This window comes from Bubalus kerabau, chromosome 1 (assembly GCF_029407905.1).
Source record: "Bubalus kerabau isolate K-KA32 ecotype Philippines breed swamp buffalo chromosome 1, PCC_UOA_SB_1v2, whole genome shotgun sequence".
Classification (NCBI taxonomy): Eukaryota; Metazoa; Chordata; class Mammalia; order Artiodactyla; family Bovidae; genus Bubalus; species Bubalus kerabau.
This window is the reverse complement of record NC_073624.1, coordinates 217,396,985-217,417,264: the sequence shown is the minus strand read 5'-3', so window position 1 is coordinate 217,417,264 and position 20,280 is coordinate 217,396,985. Positions and strand designations below refer to the sequence as shown.

The 20,280-nt window shown below is 45.2% G+C and overlaps 1 protein-coding gene across 1 annotated transcript in view; it reads left to right on the top strand.

Annotated features, from left to right (window-relative positions):
* Positions 1–20,280, top strand: part of SPOCK1 (SPARC (osteonectin), cwcv and kazal like domains proteoglycan 1) — a 579,344-nt gene that overhangs the window by 397,389 nt on the left and 161,675 nt on the right. Inside the window, exon 5 of the mRNA XM_055554552.1 lies at positions 9,747–9,873. Coding sequence (XP_055410527.1) covers positions 9,747–9,873 — 127 coding nt within the window. The remainder of the gene's footprint in view (positions 1–9,746; positions 9,874–20,280) is intronic.

The following is a 20,280-nucleotide window of genomic DNA, read 5'->3' as shown; positions in this document are numbered from 1 at the left end:
GTGATGTGCAGGCCTGAATCAGTGAATTAGTAGGTGCTTCTCCCTGATGACCAGGGTCCACCTTGTGGTCTTGGTCCTTCCCATCCAGTAGGTCTTCTTTGCTCACAAACTCTCCCTGGCTCACTCCTCACACTTCTTCCCATTTCTACCATCACTTTTCTCCTCCTTGGAGCTGCTGGCAGGTGTGAATGTGACAGTTCATGTAAAGGGCCTGGAACATTGTGAGAGCTCAGAACATGTTACTTACTCTTGCTGGTAGTAATAATAGTACCAGCAGAATAATAAGGCCTCAATAAATGTTTAGCTGCTATGCTCATTATTATATATTTGCCCTTTAAAATTTTAAGCTTCTGTAAACAGCTTGTGTTTGCACCATGTGAGTGCCTGGTGGTGCTTACAATACTCCAAGGTGCTCAACAGTTACTCCACAGAGACTGGGCATTTTTTTCCACAGTTCTCTAATAGGCATCTGTTTATTAGGAAACCTGAACTCCCTCTGGACAGGATCTTATATCTGGGACCTTCTTCATTTGGGAAAGAGACTCCTGAGCCCACAGATACCAGGATGTAGCGTGTCTCACGTGGGAGTCTGTCTCTCTCACAAAGCAGCTTTTGAAATGACACAAGCCATTATACTCCTCCTGTGTCATTTTATGACTTAGTATAATGACTCAAATAACCCTAACAACGGAGGAATTATAGCTTCATTTTACAGGACAGATTATTTCAATGGTTAACATATTTTCCCTTTTAATTAGCATTCATTATTTTGTCTCCGATTCAACATAGTCACCGTATCAACTATCTGAGTATATCTTCCATCCTTGTTTCAGAAGCAATTAGTTCTGATTTTGCAAACAAATTCAATCTTGGTTTTCAATGGGCAGTTTGATATTAACATGATAATAAGATGCAGTGATCCTGGCTGCCAGCAAACAGACACTGTGATTACTGGAAAGGGTTGGCTCCTGGGTGGGTTCTCTAGGCCTCTGAGCTGACAGGTCTGCCATAGAGATTTGATGAGAGAACAAAGACAGGTCAGAGAAGAAGGGACTGGGACTGGTTAAGCAGACCTCTGCTTTTTTGCTTCTATAAAATGGGTTAATGATAGCATCTACCACCAGGGGGTCATTGTGGGTGAGGAGTCAGGGAAGTGTGTTCAGCATTTAGAGGGATGTCTAGCAGTCATGTAAAACAGCTGGAGTGTTGCTGCTACTATTTGTGATCTAGAATTTGCTTTCCTCTTTTACCAGCTGTTCATATGCAGAGTAAAACATTTCTATCAAAAGTTATGCAAACATGTTTAGAATGCACAGTGTATTGAATAAAATGTAATGGTCTTGTCTTCTTCAATAACTGAAAAAAGTCAGCAATTCTACAAACAGTCTTAGCGGCCCCCAGCCCTGCTGCATCGTGCAAGTATTTTTGATACACAATGTTGAATTTCATCCTCTGGGATTGATATCAGGAAGTTTATACTGGCATATATATTTATTGCTGGAAAAATTACTGTGGAAGTCTTTGTTCTGATACTGCTTTACTGTGGGCCCTGATTATGACCCTATTCTTCCCATGGTCAAATGAAATACTGAGTTGCAACTCATGTCATCAAAGATTCCCTTGCTTGTCACATGGGGAAGTGGCAGGGTTTGGGACCTGCCTCAAGTGGCTAGAGTTGGGATCTCGGAGTAAGGAGTGGCCAGGTCCAATGGGAGGCAAGAATGGGAAATGCTGAAAAGTGGACTTGAAGGTTAAGGTCAACCAGGTCAACTGGTCAACCAGTTATCAGGAACTAGGACAGGGAAGAGCTGTCATGATCTGGTCTATCTTACTTGTAGTTATTGTCATCTTATAAGAATGCAGTCGTCATCCACTCTGCTGCCAGTGGTGAGTTGCTCTTGTAAATAAAACGAATATTAATAAATGTATTTGCATAGTATACCTTATGGAAATCCTCTGAGTGGTGTTCCAAAAAGTAGTTTTAGAACAAATGTCAACACGCGATTCTGTGCTGTGCTGTTAACTTGCTAGGAGGTCCAAGTATCACAGTATTTGAACACCACCCACCAGTGTTTGCTGGCAATTTCTAGTATTCGGATTTTCACTTTAAGCTACATTTCTTTATAAATACTACTAAACTTACTATATCCTATTTGCTTTAAAAAAACACTTAAATATAGTATTGAGAAGAATATAGAAAAAATTATTTCAGCAACACTTAAGATTTCTTGAGAATTCTCATTTTTCATTCCCAAATTGGAAAATTATTATCAGTTGGAAATTTGGAACCTGTGCCTTGGAGGTCCTCTCCTAGCTTTGGAGGCAACCTACTTCCAAAAGATGGGGAGTCCCTTAGCCCTCATATATACAGGAGAGCCCTCTACCCACTTCCCTGCTGTCTTTAGACATTTTTACTAATTGTTTTTCAAATCTGAATTAGAATTTCTCAGTCTATTGAATTCTTGCTGCTTAAACCACATGCTATTTTTGTCTTCCAGTTAGTGCTAATAATTTCCAGAAATATAAAAGGAGAAAATTCTGAAGGTCCAAATTAATAAATTCATGTATTTCACTGAGCACACCCATGTCCCAAGGGTCAACCATGTTTCCAAGCCCCAGGATCACAAATATGATTAAGGCCCAGTCACTCTCCTTGAGGAACGTGCAATTTATTGTGGAAGATAGACTCACAATGAACTGCTTTGTGCTGTGGTGACTGTCACAGTTGGATATGAATGTGATTAACGCTGGGCTTCCCTGGTGGCTCAGTGGTGAAGAATCTGCCTGCAATGCAGGAGACATGGGTTCAATCCCTGGGTCGGGAAGACCCCCTGGAGAAGGGCACGGCTACCCACTTGAGTGTTCTTGCCTGGAGAATCTCGTGGATAGAGTTGCTTGGCGGACCACAGTCCATAGGGTTGCAAGGAGTCAGACACAACTGAAGCTACTGAGCATGCTCAGATGCACACACATGATTAATTCTTCTTGGGGTAGGGCTCCCAGGGGGCAAAGAAACTGCATGGGAAGCAGTCAATTTGAAGCTTGGACAAGGGGCAGACATTTGCTATATAGGTAGAAAGCATTTATTTACCAAGTCATACAGATTCAAGTTAGCATGACATATGTAAGGGGCTGATGTGGCTGGCTGGGGATAGAATCAGTAGGACTTGAGTGATGGGGAGAAGTGTTGAGCACGGGGAGGGGAATGTCCAAGATGGGCTCCAAGGCTTTTAGCTTGGGTGTACCCCAGGTCCTGTCTGAATCATAATGGCATCTTAACATTGATCCAGCCTAATAAAGATGCTTGCTTACAGACAAGTTGGGGACCACAAGTGATCACAGGACCATGCTGGACTGGGAGTGCAGCCTGCCTGCCTATGGGAAGGGCCCTGAGTGGCTTCCTGGGGGAGGGGAGTTTTGAACTAGGCCTTGAAGAAAGCCTCATGAGGCAGGCAGGAGTGAAGGGGAGAAATGTGGGTGGGGATGAACGTGTTTCAGATCTGGGAAAAATCCACACGATGGTGCAGAGTTCTTTGGTGGGCTCTGGGAAGGAGCAAAGAGTGGCTGGAGCAAAAATATTTGGTGTTGGCGGTCAGCGTGTATGTACACATGTGTGCATGCATACATGGGTGTGTGTGTGTCCATGCCTACATGCAAGACTGTGTGTGCATGGGGTGTGTGTGTGTATGCATGTATGGGGGGTGTCTGCATGGTGTATGTGTGTATGTACATGCATAGGTATGTGTGTATATGCATGGATGTGTGTGGTGGAGGGTTGGGGAGGAAAGTGGACAGATAGTGGCCTGGTGAAGATTGGCTCGGTCAGTTTAACACCAAAACTAGATGTTCAGACAGGCCCTAGGGGGTGAGAAGATGGAGGGATTAAGCATGGAATCGCATCATCAGATTTGTCCTTAAGAATCATCTTACTGCTTCAAAAGCATACATACATGCTGGGAATTTGGTAAACTTAAAAAAAAAAGATTCAGTTCAGTTCAGTTCAGTAGCTCAGTCGTGTCTGACTCTTTGCAACCCCATGAATTGCAGCATGCCAGGCCTCCCTGTCCATCACCAACTTCTGGAGTTCACTCAGACTCATGTCCATCGAGTCAGTGATGCCATCCAGCCATCTCATCCTCTGTCGTCCCCTTCTCCTTCTGCCCCCAATCCCTCCCAGCATCGGAGTCTTTTCCAATGAATTAACTCTTCACATGAGGTGGCCAAAGAACTGGAGTTTCAGCCTTAGCATCATTCCTTCCAAAAAACACCCAGGGCTGATCTCCTTCACAATGTACTGGTTGGATCTCCTTGAAGTCCAAGGGACTCTCAAGAGTCTTCTCCAACACCACAGTTCAAAAGCATCAATTCTTTGGCGCTCAACCTTCTTCACAGTCCAACTCTCACATCCATACATGACTACTGGAAAAACCATAGCCTTGACTAGACAGACCATTGTTGGCAAAGTAATGTCTCTGCTTTTCAATATGCTATCTAGTTTGGTCATAACTTTCCTTCCAAGGAGTAAGTGTCTTTTAATTTCATGGCTGCAGTCACCATCTGCAGTGATTCTGGAGCCCCCAAAAATAAAGTCTGACACTGTTTCCACTGTTTCACCGTCTATTTCCCATGAAGTGATGGGACCAGATGCCATGATCTTTGTTTTCTGAATGTTGAGCTTTAAGCCAACTTTTTCACTCTCCTCTTTCACTTTCATCAAGAGGCTTCTTAGTTCCTCTTCACTTTCTGCCATAAGGGTGGTGTCATCTGCATATCTGAAGTTACTGATATTTCTCCTGGAAATCTTGATTCCAGCTTGTGCTTCTTCCAGCCCAGCATTTCTCATGATGTACTCTGCATAAAAGTTAAATAAGCAGGGTGACAATATATAGCCTTGACGTACTCCTTTTCCTCTTTGGAGCCAGTCTGTGGTTCCAAGTCCAGTTCTAACTGTTGCTTCCTGACCTGCATATAGGTTTCTCAAGAGGCAGATCAGGTGGTCTGGTATTCCCATCTCTGGAAAAATTTTCCACAGTTTATTGTGATCCACACAGTCAAAGGCTTTGGTATAGTCAATAAAGCAGAAATAGATGTTTTTCTGGAACTCTCTTGCTTTTTCCATGATCCAGCGGATGTTGGCAATTTGATCTCTGGTTCCTCTGCCTTTTCTAAAACCGGCTTGAACATCTGAAGTTCATGGTTCATGTATTGCTGAAGTCTGGCTTAGAGAATTTTGAACATTACTTTACTAGCGTGTCAGATGAGTGCAATTGTGCGGTAGTTTGAGCATTCTTTGGCATTGCCTTTCTTTGGGTTTGGAATGAAAACTGACCTTGTCCAGTCCTGTGGCCACTGCTGAGTTTTCCAAATTTGCTGGCATATTGAATGTAGCACTTTCACAGCATCATCTTTCAGGATTTGAAATAGCTCCACTGGAATTCCATCACCTCCACTAGCTTTGTTCATAGTGATGCTTTCTAAGGCCCACTTGACTTCACATTCTAGGATGTCTGGCTCTAGGTGAGTGATCACACCATCGTGATTATCTGGGTCATGAATATCTTTTTTGTACAGTTCTTCTGTGTATTCTTGCCACCTCTTCTTGATATCTTCTGTTTCTGTTAGGTCCATACCATTTCTGTCCTTTATCGAGCCCATCTTTGCATGAAATGTTCCCTTGGTATCTCTAATTTTCTTGAAGAGATAAGGATAAACAATTGACCGAAAGACAGGAAGCAGTGCTGGTGATCTCCTGATTGTCTGCCCTTTTCAGCTGAGATTTTCTGTGTGAAGCCGAGAATAGGGTGGGAGGCGTGGCTGCCCTCGGCACCAGCCAGACTGGGGTGGAGGTAGGGTTTTGAGGCCAAAGGGAGGGCTGGCAGGACCTGCCTCCCAGACTAAATTGCTTGTGTCGCCCCAGTTGATTAATGTCTGTGACACCGGGAATAGCAGTGCCATCAAGACACCTTCATCGGATTTCACTCTTCATTGACTCAAGAAGTGAAATATCTGAGAGCCTGAAAGCTTAGTCCCTTGCCTCACCTGGGTTGGTTATTTTTTATGGTTTGCACTGAATTGCAGGGATTGAAATATATACACAATAACCAGGGAAGTTATGCTTCCTTGGGCTCACATCTACTTGTACATTACTTTGTGTAATTTGGCCTCTGGACAGAAAGTACTGATTTGGGTGCCATTTTCTCATGAGTCCTCATGGAATAAGAAATACTTGAGTTTGTCTGAATGTAACAGGTATGCTTGTCTCATTAGAATTGGGAAAACTCAGCATGCTTTGGCCTTTGTACCTTTAGTCCCCAGGGCATCCCAGGGTCAGAGGTGGTTCCTCCTGGGCATGATCCATGACCACCTGGCATGAGGTATGAGCGAGAGCTTCCTCCTCCTCAGGTGTAGGGTCAGGGAGAGTGTTTCAGAAGGGCTTTATTGATAAGACTGAGCCTTGATAGTGAAAATATAGATGCCAAAGTAGGGAATTAAAATGTTCCCAGAGAAATGCAGTCAATTTCAGGGTAACTCCAACCTGACAAATGTATATGAAGTAACTTGGCTGTATTTCTTTGTGACAGTGGACACTTCGCTTCTGCTATTCACTTGTGTGTCCTATTCCTCATTTATAAACTAAAGTCCTTAGACTAGATTCATTTTAAGGGGTTTTCAGGCTCAGTCTGTGATTTTGTGATTAACTGCTAGTAACCACTGCAGTGGTCAGCACTCAGGGATCCACCCACTCACCCAACAAGGCTATATTGAGCATCCTTGATGCACCAGACCGCTAGGAAGCCCTAGAAAGCCTCATCTGTTTGTCTCCCCTTAATGTATTTAATGGTGAAGTTCAGGTCCAGAGACAGGGATGACCCATCTTTACTGGCTGGTGATTAATTGGTAGTTCTATCTTTTCCTTAATGCCAGTGACTCAGCATTCACTTCTCCCTGGCCTGCCTTTGGCTAAGCTCCTGCCATCTGCCTTCCTCTGGGGCATCATCGCACATGGTAGTCTGCTCCAGCAAAGCTGCCCACTCTCTAGACTTTATTACCACTCTCTGGGAACTCAAAACAAGAATTACTTTGGCCATGGGCGCACACGCTGGGGACTGACCCAGGAGAGAGGCTGCCAGACACAGAACTGCTGCCTGTATTTGCTGATTCATTATCAGCCTCAGACAATCTGCTGTGAGAATGATGATAAATGTGTGGTGTTCTTCTGAAGGAATCACCCACTCCGAGATTAAAGCCTGTGCCGGCAGCCTGCTTGTCTGCTGCCTGGAGTCCCATCCCCTCCCATCCCTTTTCCCGTAGTCCAGAACACATCTTGAAAGAAGAAAGTGTGTTTGGTTAAAGATAATAGGAGACCCATAACCATGTGATTTAGAAGTGTGAACAGTAGATGTTTTTATTCCAGACAGAGGCAGGGACAAGGTGAGTAACTGCTGAGGAAGCAGGGAGGCGTTGGAGAGAGGAGCCCTAGTGGTGAACATGTAGGTGCCCCCAGTGAATCATTCAGGTGAGTTATCTAAGTGTGTCTGAGGAGGGTTGAAGGAAAGCCATCCCGACACTCTGTGGCTGTGTGATTGTCACCATTACCTAGCTACTGATCCTTTCCGGTGGGCAAACCCTTCCCCAGCTTGGCTTTAGTTGTCCCTGTGAGTAAAATGAGTCATCTGGACCAGCCATCCCAAGTGCCCTCATAGGACTTCCTTTCCCAGTTCATTGTTCAGATGGGCTCAGTCTATGACTCTATCTGGCCTGGGGTCCCCAGTTTCTCTAAGGTGTTGTGCACAGGGTGTGTGGTCACCCTCCTGATGTCAACCGCCAAGGTATTGGGTTGGCCAGAAAGTTCATTTGGGTTTCCCATAAGTGAGCGAACTTTTGGGCCAACCCCAATAATTCCCCAAACAGACCTCCTTCCTCTTACTGCCTCCCATAAATCACTGGGACAGGATTGAGGTAGGATAAGAACCAAGTTGGTGGATGCCATTTGTGTCTCACTGTCGTTCATTTGGGAGAGAGTTGGTCACATCAGATGCCAAACCTGAATTCCCGAGGTGCTGAAGATCCCTTCTACACTTGGCAGAAAAGATTTACTCCTTGTGGCCGGTGAGTTCTGGGGAGTTCAGCACCAACTCCAAACCTAGGGCCTTAGGCTTAAGTCACATTTCTATGGCAATGGTGCTTTCATTCCCTACAGCTCCATCTGATAGGGCATTTAATAATGATAATGGGCTTCCCTGGTAACTCAGTGGTAAAGAATTCACTTTGCCAATGCAAGGGATGTGGGTTCAATCCTTGGATCAAGACGATCTCCTTGAGAAGGAAATGGGAACCCACTGCAGTATTCTTGCCTGGGAAATCCCGTGGACAGAGGAGCCTGGCTGGCTACAGCCCACAGGGTCACAAAGAGTAAGACACGATACAGTGACGAAACAATAATAATGGGAATGGCATTTTGATTGCTCCCTTTTTTCCAGGCGTTGTACTGAGTCATTGACATACATGAGCCATTTTAATCCTCATACTGTCCGCTTGAAGGAGATACTATTCCTTGCCCTCCCACCCCCAACACATTACAGATAAGGAAACTGAGACTTACAGGGTGAAATACCCTGCTGCGACGGCACAGTGAGTGGCAGAGCTGAGGTTTGGACTTGTATTTTCTGACTCTGGAGCCCAACTAAGCCCCTCGCAGGACGGCCCAAGCAAAGTGTGTCAAGGGCACAGTACCCACCTGGCTTGCCTGTCCACCACCCAGCCCTGGCCCCTCGGCCGGGGATGTGGCTCCCAACGGTTTGCTGGGAAAGCAGCTCCTCTAAGAGAGGAAGGGCAGCCGTAACTGCAGGCCTTGATTTTGGTGGTTTATGATATGAAGACAGGGCTCTTTCCATGGACATAAGCCATCCTAATAGCGCCATTTATCATTATGACAAAGGTTAGGCTAGGGAGATGCCGGAGCTGGAATGAAAGAGTAGAATTCTGATGATTTTAGCAGCTGAAAGTGACATCACCTCAGAGCCGCTGTCGCATGGCAAATTGAAAGCTGGACTGAAATTGCTTTAAAACATATCCAGAGATGCTTTTCCACAGCTGTGATGAAGCCGTTTGGTTGTGTTTGCTTCTATCTAGACTACTCTCTGAGTCGTCTGTTCGTCCTCCTCCTTGGAGGATGCTCATCAGCCCCGGAGGCATCTGAGGCTCTGGGTGCTGAGTGGGGACACCTGTGATCTGCCACCCTCCTCAGGGGGCTGGAGGAACTGACAGAGTCAGTTTCTCATTGTCTTTCTAGTGTGTGGTCAATATCTCTTCAGCACAGGGAGCTCAGTGCTCCATGTTGGCTTGGGTGGGTGGGATGGGGGATGAGAAGGTGGGAGGGAGGTTCAAGAGGGAGGAGATATATGTAGACCTATAGTTGATTCACTGCACTATACGGCAGAAACTGGCACAACCTTGTAAAGCAATTATATTCCAATTAAAAAAAATAAGTCATGTGTTTACTACATTTTTAGTGGCCACGTTGCTTTCTCCTGTCCATCTGGTGGGTGACCCTAGGTTTTTGGAACTGTCTCCTGCCTGCTGTCAGTGAGCTGGACTCAATGCGGGTGCTAGCCAGGGGACCTGGGGATGCGCGGGACTGTTTGACCAGCCCTCTTTTACTTGGCCTTTATCCAGGTAACCTGGAGGAGAAAGATCCCTGGAAACTGGAGCGACAGTTACTTATGCCCTCTTTTTTTCATCCTCAGGCAAAAGAAGGGGACAGTGGTCCACAAGCACTGGGTCGGACCTTCGAATCTGGTCAAGTGCAAGCCCTGCCCCGTGGCACAGTCAGCCATGGTCTGTGGCTCCGATGGCCACACCTATACATCCAAGGTCAGTTTTCTTCATTGTCTTTTTTTTTTCTTGTCATCAAGAAGTACTCTGTGTCTGCTTGTTCTGACAAGGCTCTCTGGGTGGAAATGGGACCCTGTGAATCTTGGTGGATGTGAGGTCTTGCCTTTGATAAGGTTCCACAGGAATAGACTCTTTGACTGAAGAGATGAGATAAAATCATTATGATCTATGTAACTGGAGTGATCAAGGGCTAAGGGGAAGAAGGGTGATTCCAAGAGTGGCCTGTGATCCTGAAGTGAATCTAGACCAGCTTCCTGGAGGAGATGAGGGAGCAAACTGTTCAAAAGATGTGAGTCATTCAACCTAGCTGATGGGTAGCCAAGATATGAGGGAGACCCAAGAGGGGGACACCACGTCTTAGGGACGGCGAGGTGAAAGGAAGGCGAGTGATGTCAGCACATGTTTAAGCAGCATTTATTGTGTATCTAGAATGTGTCTAGTGTGACACCAGACCCGGGGCTAGAGGGTCTGCTGTTCCTTTCGCTGGGGACTTCAGGCCTTGCAGTCTAATGGGAGGGGGCTTGCTAGTATGGAGACCGGTCATTTTAACTCAAACCGATGAAGAGAAAATGATTTTATAGAAAAAGAAACTAGGGATAAAGTGGGTCTGTTTATTCTTATTGGAGTAATGAGGAAAAGAATAGGAGCTTTTCATCTGGGCTCTAATAAAAGGAATTCGAGGCAGAGGGGCAGGGATCACCAGGGTGAAGGAGGGAGATTTTGTTCTTGCAATTCCAAATAGTCTCCTTGGGTGAAGGTTGTCCATCTGTGTTTGGGAATGGACATTTCACTGGGTTAATGAATGGAAGAAAAATAAACCACAAAATTGGTAAGGGTTTACCTATCTGTTCTCTTTTTCAACAAATATAATTCAATACCCTCCTTAATGCTACGTGTGAAGAGTTGTGTGCAGGAGTCTCAGGAACTTTCTATGAGACGTGGGTGGGGGGCAAGGAGTGAGGCTCTGACCCTCCCATCCCCTCTAGCCACAGCTGTCCCACTTTTATCTCCTTGTTTCCTGTGGAAGGTTCATTTGCAGAATAGAGTCGGGGCTGACAAGAGTCACAGATGGTGACTCCTTGGGTGTTTATGGCCACGTTGCCGTGTGGTCCCTGGGCTTGGGCTGTTATGCTGGTCCCACCTCTGTCCATTCCCCACTGTGTGGTGCGTGGCTTCCATTCTCTGTGGTCCCCTCACCATCTGATCTTTACATCATGGAGATGTCACAGGCTGGGGGTCCCCTCTGCTGTCCTTGGAAGCTTATTTGGATTACGGTGAGGCTGTGCCAGGCTTTTCTACTGACTCTTCTTGATGTGAGTCATGTCTTTTTATTCACTGAAAGTAGACTTTTATCCTCTCCATTTTTCACATTTTTCTCACCAAAGGGAATATATGTAACAAAGCGGGAAGCTGGAATGTTTGTCTCGCTTGGACCCAGACCTGTGTAATCTGCTTTAGGAGCTCAGAGCCGTCATTACTGCTTGGTAGTCATTCCTTTGTTCTTTCAGGAGGTTTCGCTGCAGCCCTTCCTATGCACCAGGCTCTGTGCTGGGTGCTTGGGAACGTATGATGGAGTAGAAAGAAGCATGTTGGTTCTTCTTCCCGACCTAAGTCTGTAATCCTTACCCCCCACCCTCCAACCTGAGACATGCTGTGTGAATTACAGCTTCTCCGCCCAGGATCATGGCCAAGAACTTCCTGTCAAGATAGCCCAGCCCAACCTGGCTAAGTATGCCCACCTTCCCCTATTCCCTACTCCCCTGACCCTGAAGGAACCAGAAAAATGTTCTAGATAGAAAAGATAGCATGGGCCAAGGCCCTAAGGCAGGATGATGAATTCGAAGAACTGAGAGTATGCCCTGATGGTGGCTCTGACCATAAGGGGAGAGTCACAGGGGAGGAGGAAACAGGATGTGAGAATGGTCCAGGAGGAGACCTTCAGTCAAAGCTAGGAAGGTGAGCAGGTGGCTGGGCTGTGCCAAGCTTATGGGACACTTGTTACTGTAAGTACCTTCTTGCCCATGTCTTTCTTAAGAGTGTGTAGTCCTAGAGGCAGAAACAATGCCCATCTGCCTTCACTAGGCACAGGACACACAGTGGGTGCTCAGTATCATGGACGAGAGAGAGGAGCCCTTGCAGATTCCCACTGAGAAGGAATGGCGAGATTCCAGTTTGTGCAGCCCTTCCCAAATTTTAGTGATTGGGTTCCAGAGAGCTCGGTAACTGAGAGAAATCAGCCATCCCCATGCTGGGCCAAGTTGCTTAGCTAAACATCCACCCGGGGGCCCTGGCAGAGAAGGGCTCCTTGCAACGAGTCTGTCTTTGTGAAGCTCCAGTTTGTGCTGTTCAGTTATTCCCTCCAGCTCCGGAGTGAACTGTCTGATCCTGGCGTCTGCAATTGGAGACGAGCCATGAAGTGTCAGTGAGTGATCAGGGGCTGTTTGGGCAGGTGGTACATTGCACATCAGACTCCAGCAACACCCTGCCTGCTCGCCTCTGTCTCTTATTTGCAGGAGGAGCTTCAAGTGCTTGTAGCTCCCTGTGACCCTTGAGCTACAAGGAGCAGTCGTAACCTGTCAGATGTGGCTTGAAATGCTGTCAGTTGCCCAGGGAATATCTCTGCAAATGTTTGCTGGTCAGGGCCCCCCTGCAGTTTGGGCAGGAAAGTTGGCTTTTTGTGTTAGAGAAGGTTGCTTGCTTACAGGTAGTGATAAATAGCTTGTTTGAGAGGCAGGATCAGAATTTGGAAGGCTCCTTTGAATCAAGAATGATTCCTCAAAAGAGAAATGGCTTCCAGAGTCTGCTGGGCAGAGCCCCAAAGCCTGCCCTAGCTCCAGCCCCAGCCTGTTATTCCTCTAGTGCCCCTGAATTCCTGCACCTGCCTCAGTCCTGCTTCCCAGACCTGGTCAGCTGTCTTTTCTTGGAGCAAAAGCCTTCTTATCAGAAGTTGTAGTATCCTTCTCCCCATCCTCGGTGTAGGGTAGCCTGAGGCCCAAAGAGTCAAACGCAGTGGCAGAGTTTGATTCTCAAGCTTCCTGCCTGGTTATATGTAATCACACAATTCTAATCAAGTTAAAACAGAGGGGAGGGACTCGTGGAGGGCCATCATTGCAATGAAAAAATGGTGTGTGTGCATGCTAAATCGCTTCAGTCGTGTCTGACTCCCTATGACTCTATGGGCTGTAGCCTGCCAGACTCCTCTGTCCATTGGATTCTCCAAGCAAGAATACTGGAGTGCGTTGCCATGCCCTCCTCCAGGGGACCTTCCTAACCCAGGGTTCAAACCCGAGTCTCTTACGTCTCCTGCATTGGCAGGCAGGTTCTTTACCACTAGCACCACCTGGGAAGCCCAGGAAAATGGTGTGGACATTGGTTTTGACATTAGTTTCCTAGTTTTCTATCTTAACTTCTAAAAAGTTGAAATTCTCTTTTTCCAAAAGAAATGAATAAAATGCTGAAGGTGTGCATTGACTGCCCAAGACCTCTGAAGCCAAGACCAATTCTAAACCCTTGTGGTGTACAATTAAACTTCCTTTCAGGGGAGATATTTCAGACTGGTCAGGTTCACTTATTGGAGTGCTTTAGTTATTGCTCCTATATCCACAACCACTTCTCTACTGAGGTTCAAGTAGTCACATTTTAGTCTCCCAGACAAAGCTGTCACAGGACTGCCAATAGACGGGCACTTAATAGAGTGAATGCGTTGACTATTAGTGAACAAATGACTTCCCATCCCCTGGAGTTATGACCTTTTTGAGGTCATTGGGGTCAAGAAACAAAGGACAGAGGAGTCCAGGATGCATGTATAACTAGAAGTGATTTTATGTCATAAATCAAATTCACGAAAAATTTGACAAAAATGTATTACAACCCAGTCCCACCACCATCAAGGAAATCTGTAAGAAACTGTCACAGTCCTCCAGGGGAAGTGCTAACCCTTTCACAGATGGATCAGAAGTCTGGGGCGTGCCGTCAGGAGCAGGGGGAGGACAGAGACTGCAGGAGCAGGGGGAGGACAGAGGGTGTCAGCTCTGTCCTCTTGGTGTTTGTCTTCAGGTTCCATCGAACAAACTTTCTTTCTGCTCTGGACTCTGAACGATCAGGAGCTCCTAGAACAGAGGGAGATACATTTAGAACCTCTGTCTGTAGCAGGGCTCTTTCAGTGACCTGGCACCAGGGATGCTACTCAGAGCTCTGTGATTCCCCCAGGATCAAAGATAAAATCTGCAAGAAGGCAGAGAGTCTGGAGATGAAGGGATATAAGATATTACATGACAATAAATGACTCTGTATTCAGACTCTATAAAGCACAACCCACAACAGATAAGGGACAGAAACCGATGGGAACAGGCAAGCGGAGGTCTGGCATGGTAGAGCACAGTGGAGACCCTGCCCCTCGATGTGGCTTCTAGGCAGTAAGGATGACCCTCATCATTTAACTTGCCCTGAGGTCCTGGTGAGGAAAACTGAAGCAGTCCAGAAATTTGGTAAGTGTTTGGTGAATTCTTTCTTACTGTCGTACATTATGCTAAATGCTGGGGATGATGCAAAAGACAAAGCCCTGTTTTCACAGAATTCACAAGGAAGGTAGGTTACGGAGCAGTCTCCTTTCATTAAACTAGGTGTTCAGATAAGGGATGTTTGGGGTGCTGCGGGACACGGAACAGAGCCACCTCAACCAGTTTGGAGGTGTGAGTAGTCTTCTTAGAGGGAAGCAATGGTTCACTGAGATCTTAAACCTGGAAGGAGTCACCCAGAGTACAGATGGAGGTGGGAGATATAGAGAGCTCATTTCATCAGAGTAAAAAGGGAATTGAAGAGATGAAACACAGCAAGAACCCCCTTGAAGCACTGCTGTGGTGTGTCACGCTTGCACGGAGATAGTGGGTTAACTACCTACAGAAATGAGGCTAGAAAACTATCAGGGACCACTTTTCCAGGGCATTGAAGGCCAAATGAGAGGGGTGGGATTTCACCCTAAGAACCCTGGCGGTCTTACTAAGGATCTATATTTTGCCTACACTTACCCTGGCTGTACACCAGGAGTGGTCAGGGCAGGACTGGACTTGTATGGTGGTTGCAGAGCGGGATAGAATGCAGTCAGAAGAGGCATTTAGGAAGTCATAGCTGGACTTGGTGACTGTCTCAGTTTCAAATATAGAAAGTCATTTTAGCTTTGAGCTCAACAGAAGGACGTCTTCACCATCTGGGTCCCGGTGGGACTTGCAGTTGCTCTTACCAATGGCTCCGTGGCCTCAGCCTAAACCAGAGGGAGCCTGGCATCTGTGAGTGCCTTGCCTTTCTCTGCTGTTAAATGCACAGAAAGATGAAAACTCCTGGGGTCCTGGCTGCTAACTTGTAATTTTACCTGTAAGAGGGGAAGCGTCACTGCGGCTGAGCAAGTCTAGCTAGCCCCGGCTTCAGGTGGACAGTCTCAGCTCTTCCTCCTTCTGGAGGGGAGAGGTCTTTGGGAAAAGTGTGAGCAGATGTGGAACAATGCTGGGGTCCTGGGAACTCAGAAGGGAGCTGGGGTGGAGTTCCCCATGGCTCCATGTTCTAGCCCTGCTGACTCTCTCCTGGCTGCGCCTTTTTTACAATTTGTTTTTATTGATTTATTTTCGACCACATCATGTGGGATACAGGATCTTAGTTTCTGGACCAGGGATCAAACCCGTGCCCCCTGCAATGAAAACGTGCATTCTTAACCACTGAACTGCTAGGGAAGTCCCCTCCCTGGTCAGACCTCTTTTAATAGGATTTCCTTGATGCCTCTCTATTTTTATACCTACGTGACCAGAGCTCAGCTGTCAGGGCTGGGCCTGCTTATATTGAGGCAGAAGCCGTATGGAGGAAGGAGAGGGTTCTTGGCTTGCCCCTGGGAACCTTGTTCCCTGGCATCAGCCTGGCTGTTGGGATTGGGGAAACAAGCAGGCAAACAGTCCTCTGCTCTGCCCCTCCCCTCCCAACAACATTTATTCATTAACTGCTGTGAAACAATTAGCAAATGGCTCCTTTCTATCTGGATGCAGGAGAGAGATGCCCAGTTAGGAAGCACTGTGGAGGAGGACGGTTCTCCTCTGTTCTGAGAATGGGCACGTGAAGGAGGGGGAAAGAGAACTTGCCTTACAGGCTTGGCATTTCTTTCAACATATTGTCGCTGAGGATTATATTATTTTCAGAGTCATCTTAATAGTTTCCAACGATTGCTACCAAGTAAAGGTCATGTTTGAAGTTCTTGGCAAATGGAGTCTCTGTTGGCCGGCATTTCTCATGAACAGTCTGTTCTGAGGGTTAGCATGAATCCAGGCCTGAATCTATGAGCCTTCTCAAGATAGCATCAGGCTCAGTGTGTCTTCTTAGTCTCCTGCAGACTTCTGTGGCCCTGCGTCCACGACAGGCATGGGTGGTTTTTATATGCAGTTCCGCTGCTTTTTGGCTGCGTTGATGCTGTCAATGTTCTCAGGGATATTTTTAGATAGCCCTGTCTCTGTAGAACTTGCTGGGTGAGAATTGTCTTCACTTGCAAATGGCTCCTTGGTGAGGGCCTCACTTTTTAAAAAATTAATTGTTATTGGCGTATAGAGTTGCTTTACAGTGTTTTGCTAGTTTCTGCTGTACAGCAAAGCCAATCAGCTAGATGTATACATATATCTCTTTTTTTGCATTTCCTTCCCATTAGGTCACCACAGAGCACTGAGTGAAGTTCCTTGTACTATAGAGTAGGTTCTCATTAGTTATCTGTTTTATACGTACTGTTGATAGTGTATATATATGTCAATCCCAGTCTCTCAGTTCATCCCACCTCCCTCCTCCTTGGTATCCATACATTTGTTTCCTATATCTGTGTCTCTATTTCTGCTTTGCAAATAAGATCATCTATGCCATTTTTCTAGATTCCACATATGCACGTTAATATACAATATTTTTCTCTGACTGACTTTGCAGAAGAGAAGATGATTGGACAATGAGGTGGAAGACCTGCCTTTGCACATTTTGTGCAGGAGGAAACTGGAGCACCATGGTGGTGGTCATGGTCCCAGGAACAAGCGGTATAGCAGCAATTAGGCAGGACATTGCATGCAGCCATGTATCCAGCCCTGTAGGGGAACTAAGAACTAAGAACTACCCGACCCCATCCCTACCTGCTCTCAGGTGGTCATGGGAGGAGAGGGTTGGATCATGTGCCTCTAGACCACGTGGACATCAAAGGTCTGATGAGGGAGTCGGGTCAGGTTTCACTATTAATATTTTAATTTTATGTAGCTTAGAAAAAAGCTAACATGAGAAGTGTTATGTCTTTGGAGACATACTTAGTGGCAGCTAACCAACTCTAAGCAAGTTTGTTGTATACATTAACCAGCTTGAAGTTTGGGGACAAGTCCTCCATGGCAGATACCCCAACTTTGCTTTTACCCCCACCACACCCTGAGGTCTTGTTGATTTTCATCATCCTTTCTTCAGTCTGAGGGTGCTGAACCTCACTGAACAATGAGAAGTTAGTGTTTGTAGTATGAAAACCCTCAACTATTAGTTCTTGCCCTTGTTTGGCTATCATTCCCTCTTCTCTTTCATGAGGTTTTGGGAAGGAACAGGAATAAATAATATATAAGATATTTATTGTATATTAGGATATATGTTCTGGCTGCTATAGCAAAAGTCCAAATGGAACAGAATCTTAAAAGGGATACAGTTTTACTTTTCTCTCTTGGAAACATTCTGAAGATAAGCAGCCTGGGGCCAACATGCTGCCTCTAGACTGTCAATCAATGACCAGCATCCTTTACTTTATTGTTTTGTCATCCTCAGCAGTTGGAACTGTTGAGCTTCTGGATTCAAATGGCTGCTGTGTCCAGCCAGTTAGGAGGAAAGAGAGGAAGCAAGGTCTGTAAGTCACTAAGGTCCCTTCTGCTCACATCCTGCTGGCCATAACTTAATCATAAGACTATGCCAAGCTGCAGGGGAGGCTGGGAAACGAGGGTTTTTTTTCTGGGCAGCTCTATGCTGCTGCTGCTAAGTCGCTTCAGTCATGTCCAACTCTGTGCGACCCCATAGACAGCAGCCCACCAGGCTCCGCTGTCCCTGGGATTCTCCAGGCAAGAACACTGGAGTGGGTTGCCATTGCCTTCTCCAGGGCAGCTCTAAACCCAGCTAAAATTTGAGAGTGGTATTATTAAAAAGAAGAATGGAGTGTATACTGGAGTAATCTAGAAGCCTCTACCCTAGTATTATTTTAAATAGTAACAACAGTGGCAATAACAGCAAAACAACAGTACTTAATTATTGAACATGTATTAGATACTCTGATATTGTACTAAGTGCTGTAGTATTCTATTTTCTCCATTATTCCATCTAATTCTCACAATAAACTTTTGTGGTCGAGACCACTAGCAGTCTCAAAGAGGAGAAAACTGAACTTTAAAACTTTGTCCAAGGTCGGCACAGCTCTTGGCAGCAGAGTAGATATTTGAACCATGGTCTGTCTGATTCTTGAGTGACAGTCTTTACTTCTACGAGTTAAACGCCATCTGAAAAGTAATATAAAATACCAGCTGTATCATCAGGACGCTTTTGATTTCAAGTGACAGAAACATAACTCAAACTTAGCTTCATCAAAAAATGAAGATTTACTGGCATTCAAGGCTAGAAAGTATACGGGGGTAGGCAGACCTCAGAGAAAGAAGCGGAAATTCAGTGTTGACAACACTGCCTTTCCTTCTTTCTCATCTTTGTCCGTCTCTGCTTGGCTTCATTCTGCCGAGAAGCTTTCTCCCCTTGGCAAGAAATATAGATTTTGACAGCCCCAGATTTATTTGCTTCTAGCCTAGAAAATGCAAAGAAATTTGCCAATATCTGTGTCTCAATCCCAGGAAAGGATTCCAATCAGCTGTTTTTGAACTGTGTATCCATCCTTTAATTAAATACTATGGTCACGTGACCCTCTTAACTCTACCCTTCACTTTGATTAAGTGTAGTGTGTGTGTATGTGTTTTAACCAGAAAAAAAGAGGGAAAGAGTATTTACTGGACTGAATAAAAATTTTAAAGTAGTTATTGTATAATCACCTTTTAAAATATTGAATATTATTAAATATTTGTGTCATTACAGGCCTTAGCTAAATGACACTAGCTTGAGCATATCAGAATGTGTTAAGGTGTACTGCGTTTCTAGGAGGGGCTTCTCTGGTGGCTCACTGGTAAAGAATCTGCCTGCGATGCAGGAGCCACTGGAGACACAATTCAATCCCTGGGTTGGAAAGATCTCCTGGAGGAGGGCGTGGCAGCCCATGCAAGTATTCTTGCTTGGAGAATGCCATGGACAGAGAAGCCTGGTGATCTACAGTCCATGGGGTCGCAAAGAATCGGACACGACTGAAATGACTTGGCCCACACGTGTTTCTAGAAATGGTAGACAAAAAGGAACATATAATACAGGTCCATACCAGACATGTTAGTTATCTAGTTGAAGAGGAATTTCATCTAAAATAAAATAGATTCAGCACCATTTTGATTCAGAAATCTTTTAAACCATTTGGCCTAGCGTTGTAATATTTCCTTCTAATCATGAGGTACACCTATCCTCAGTTGTATTAAGCTTTTATTTCTTTTTGGAACATGCCAAAATAAGTCTTTTTGGCTCCTAAGGATAAACTTTCAGGCAAAATGGTTATCGTGACATTTTCAGAAAGCACAGATGTTCAGACACCATCCATGGTGAAAATGCATCCTCAGAATTTACATGGTCTGCTTCAACATGCAGATTAGCTATGAAGTTATAGCAGAAGGAAGCAATGCAACTAATTATTTTACCACTTATTTCTATGCTGTATATGCAAACATGTGTTTAACCAAGATTTGAAGAATTGGTTTTCATTTCTTCTTCTCAAATGCCCTGAATAGAATGCCATGTAATTAGTCAGTGCTTTTGTTAAAAACACATTAGGAAGAATAACCTTCTTGTTGTCAGTTCTGTTGAATGCACAATTAAACCATTTGATAAAGCAATTACCTGAACATGATTATGAGCATCCTCACCTCAACAGGAGATGAAATTAAGGATTAGGAAAAATTGCAAAGCACATGAAATCTCTGCCAACCAATCCTTTAGAAGAGAGAAGGGTCCCTGGCCAGAATGAATATGTTAAGTGTTATAAATCTAATTAAATAATTACAAACAACTTTAATTAAGTTCATGTTCATGTTGCTTTTGTCTTTAAAAACAAGCAAACAAAATATTCCCTGTTGGCTTATTGCTCAAATGAGTACAGTCATACTTATTCATGACATTTTCCAAGAGAATATTTCAGTGCTAGATATGGATAATGCTCCTAAGGCACTTTCTATGCCCTGGGCTAGGACCTGTATGTTATGTCAGGGAATGAGGAGATAT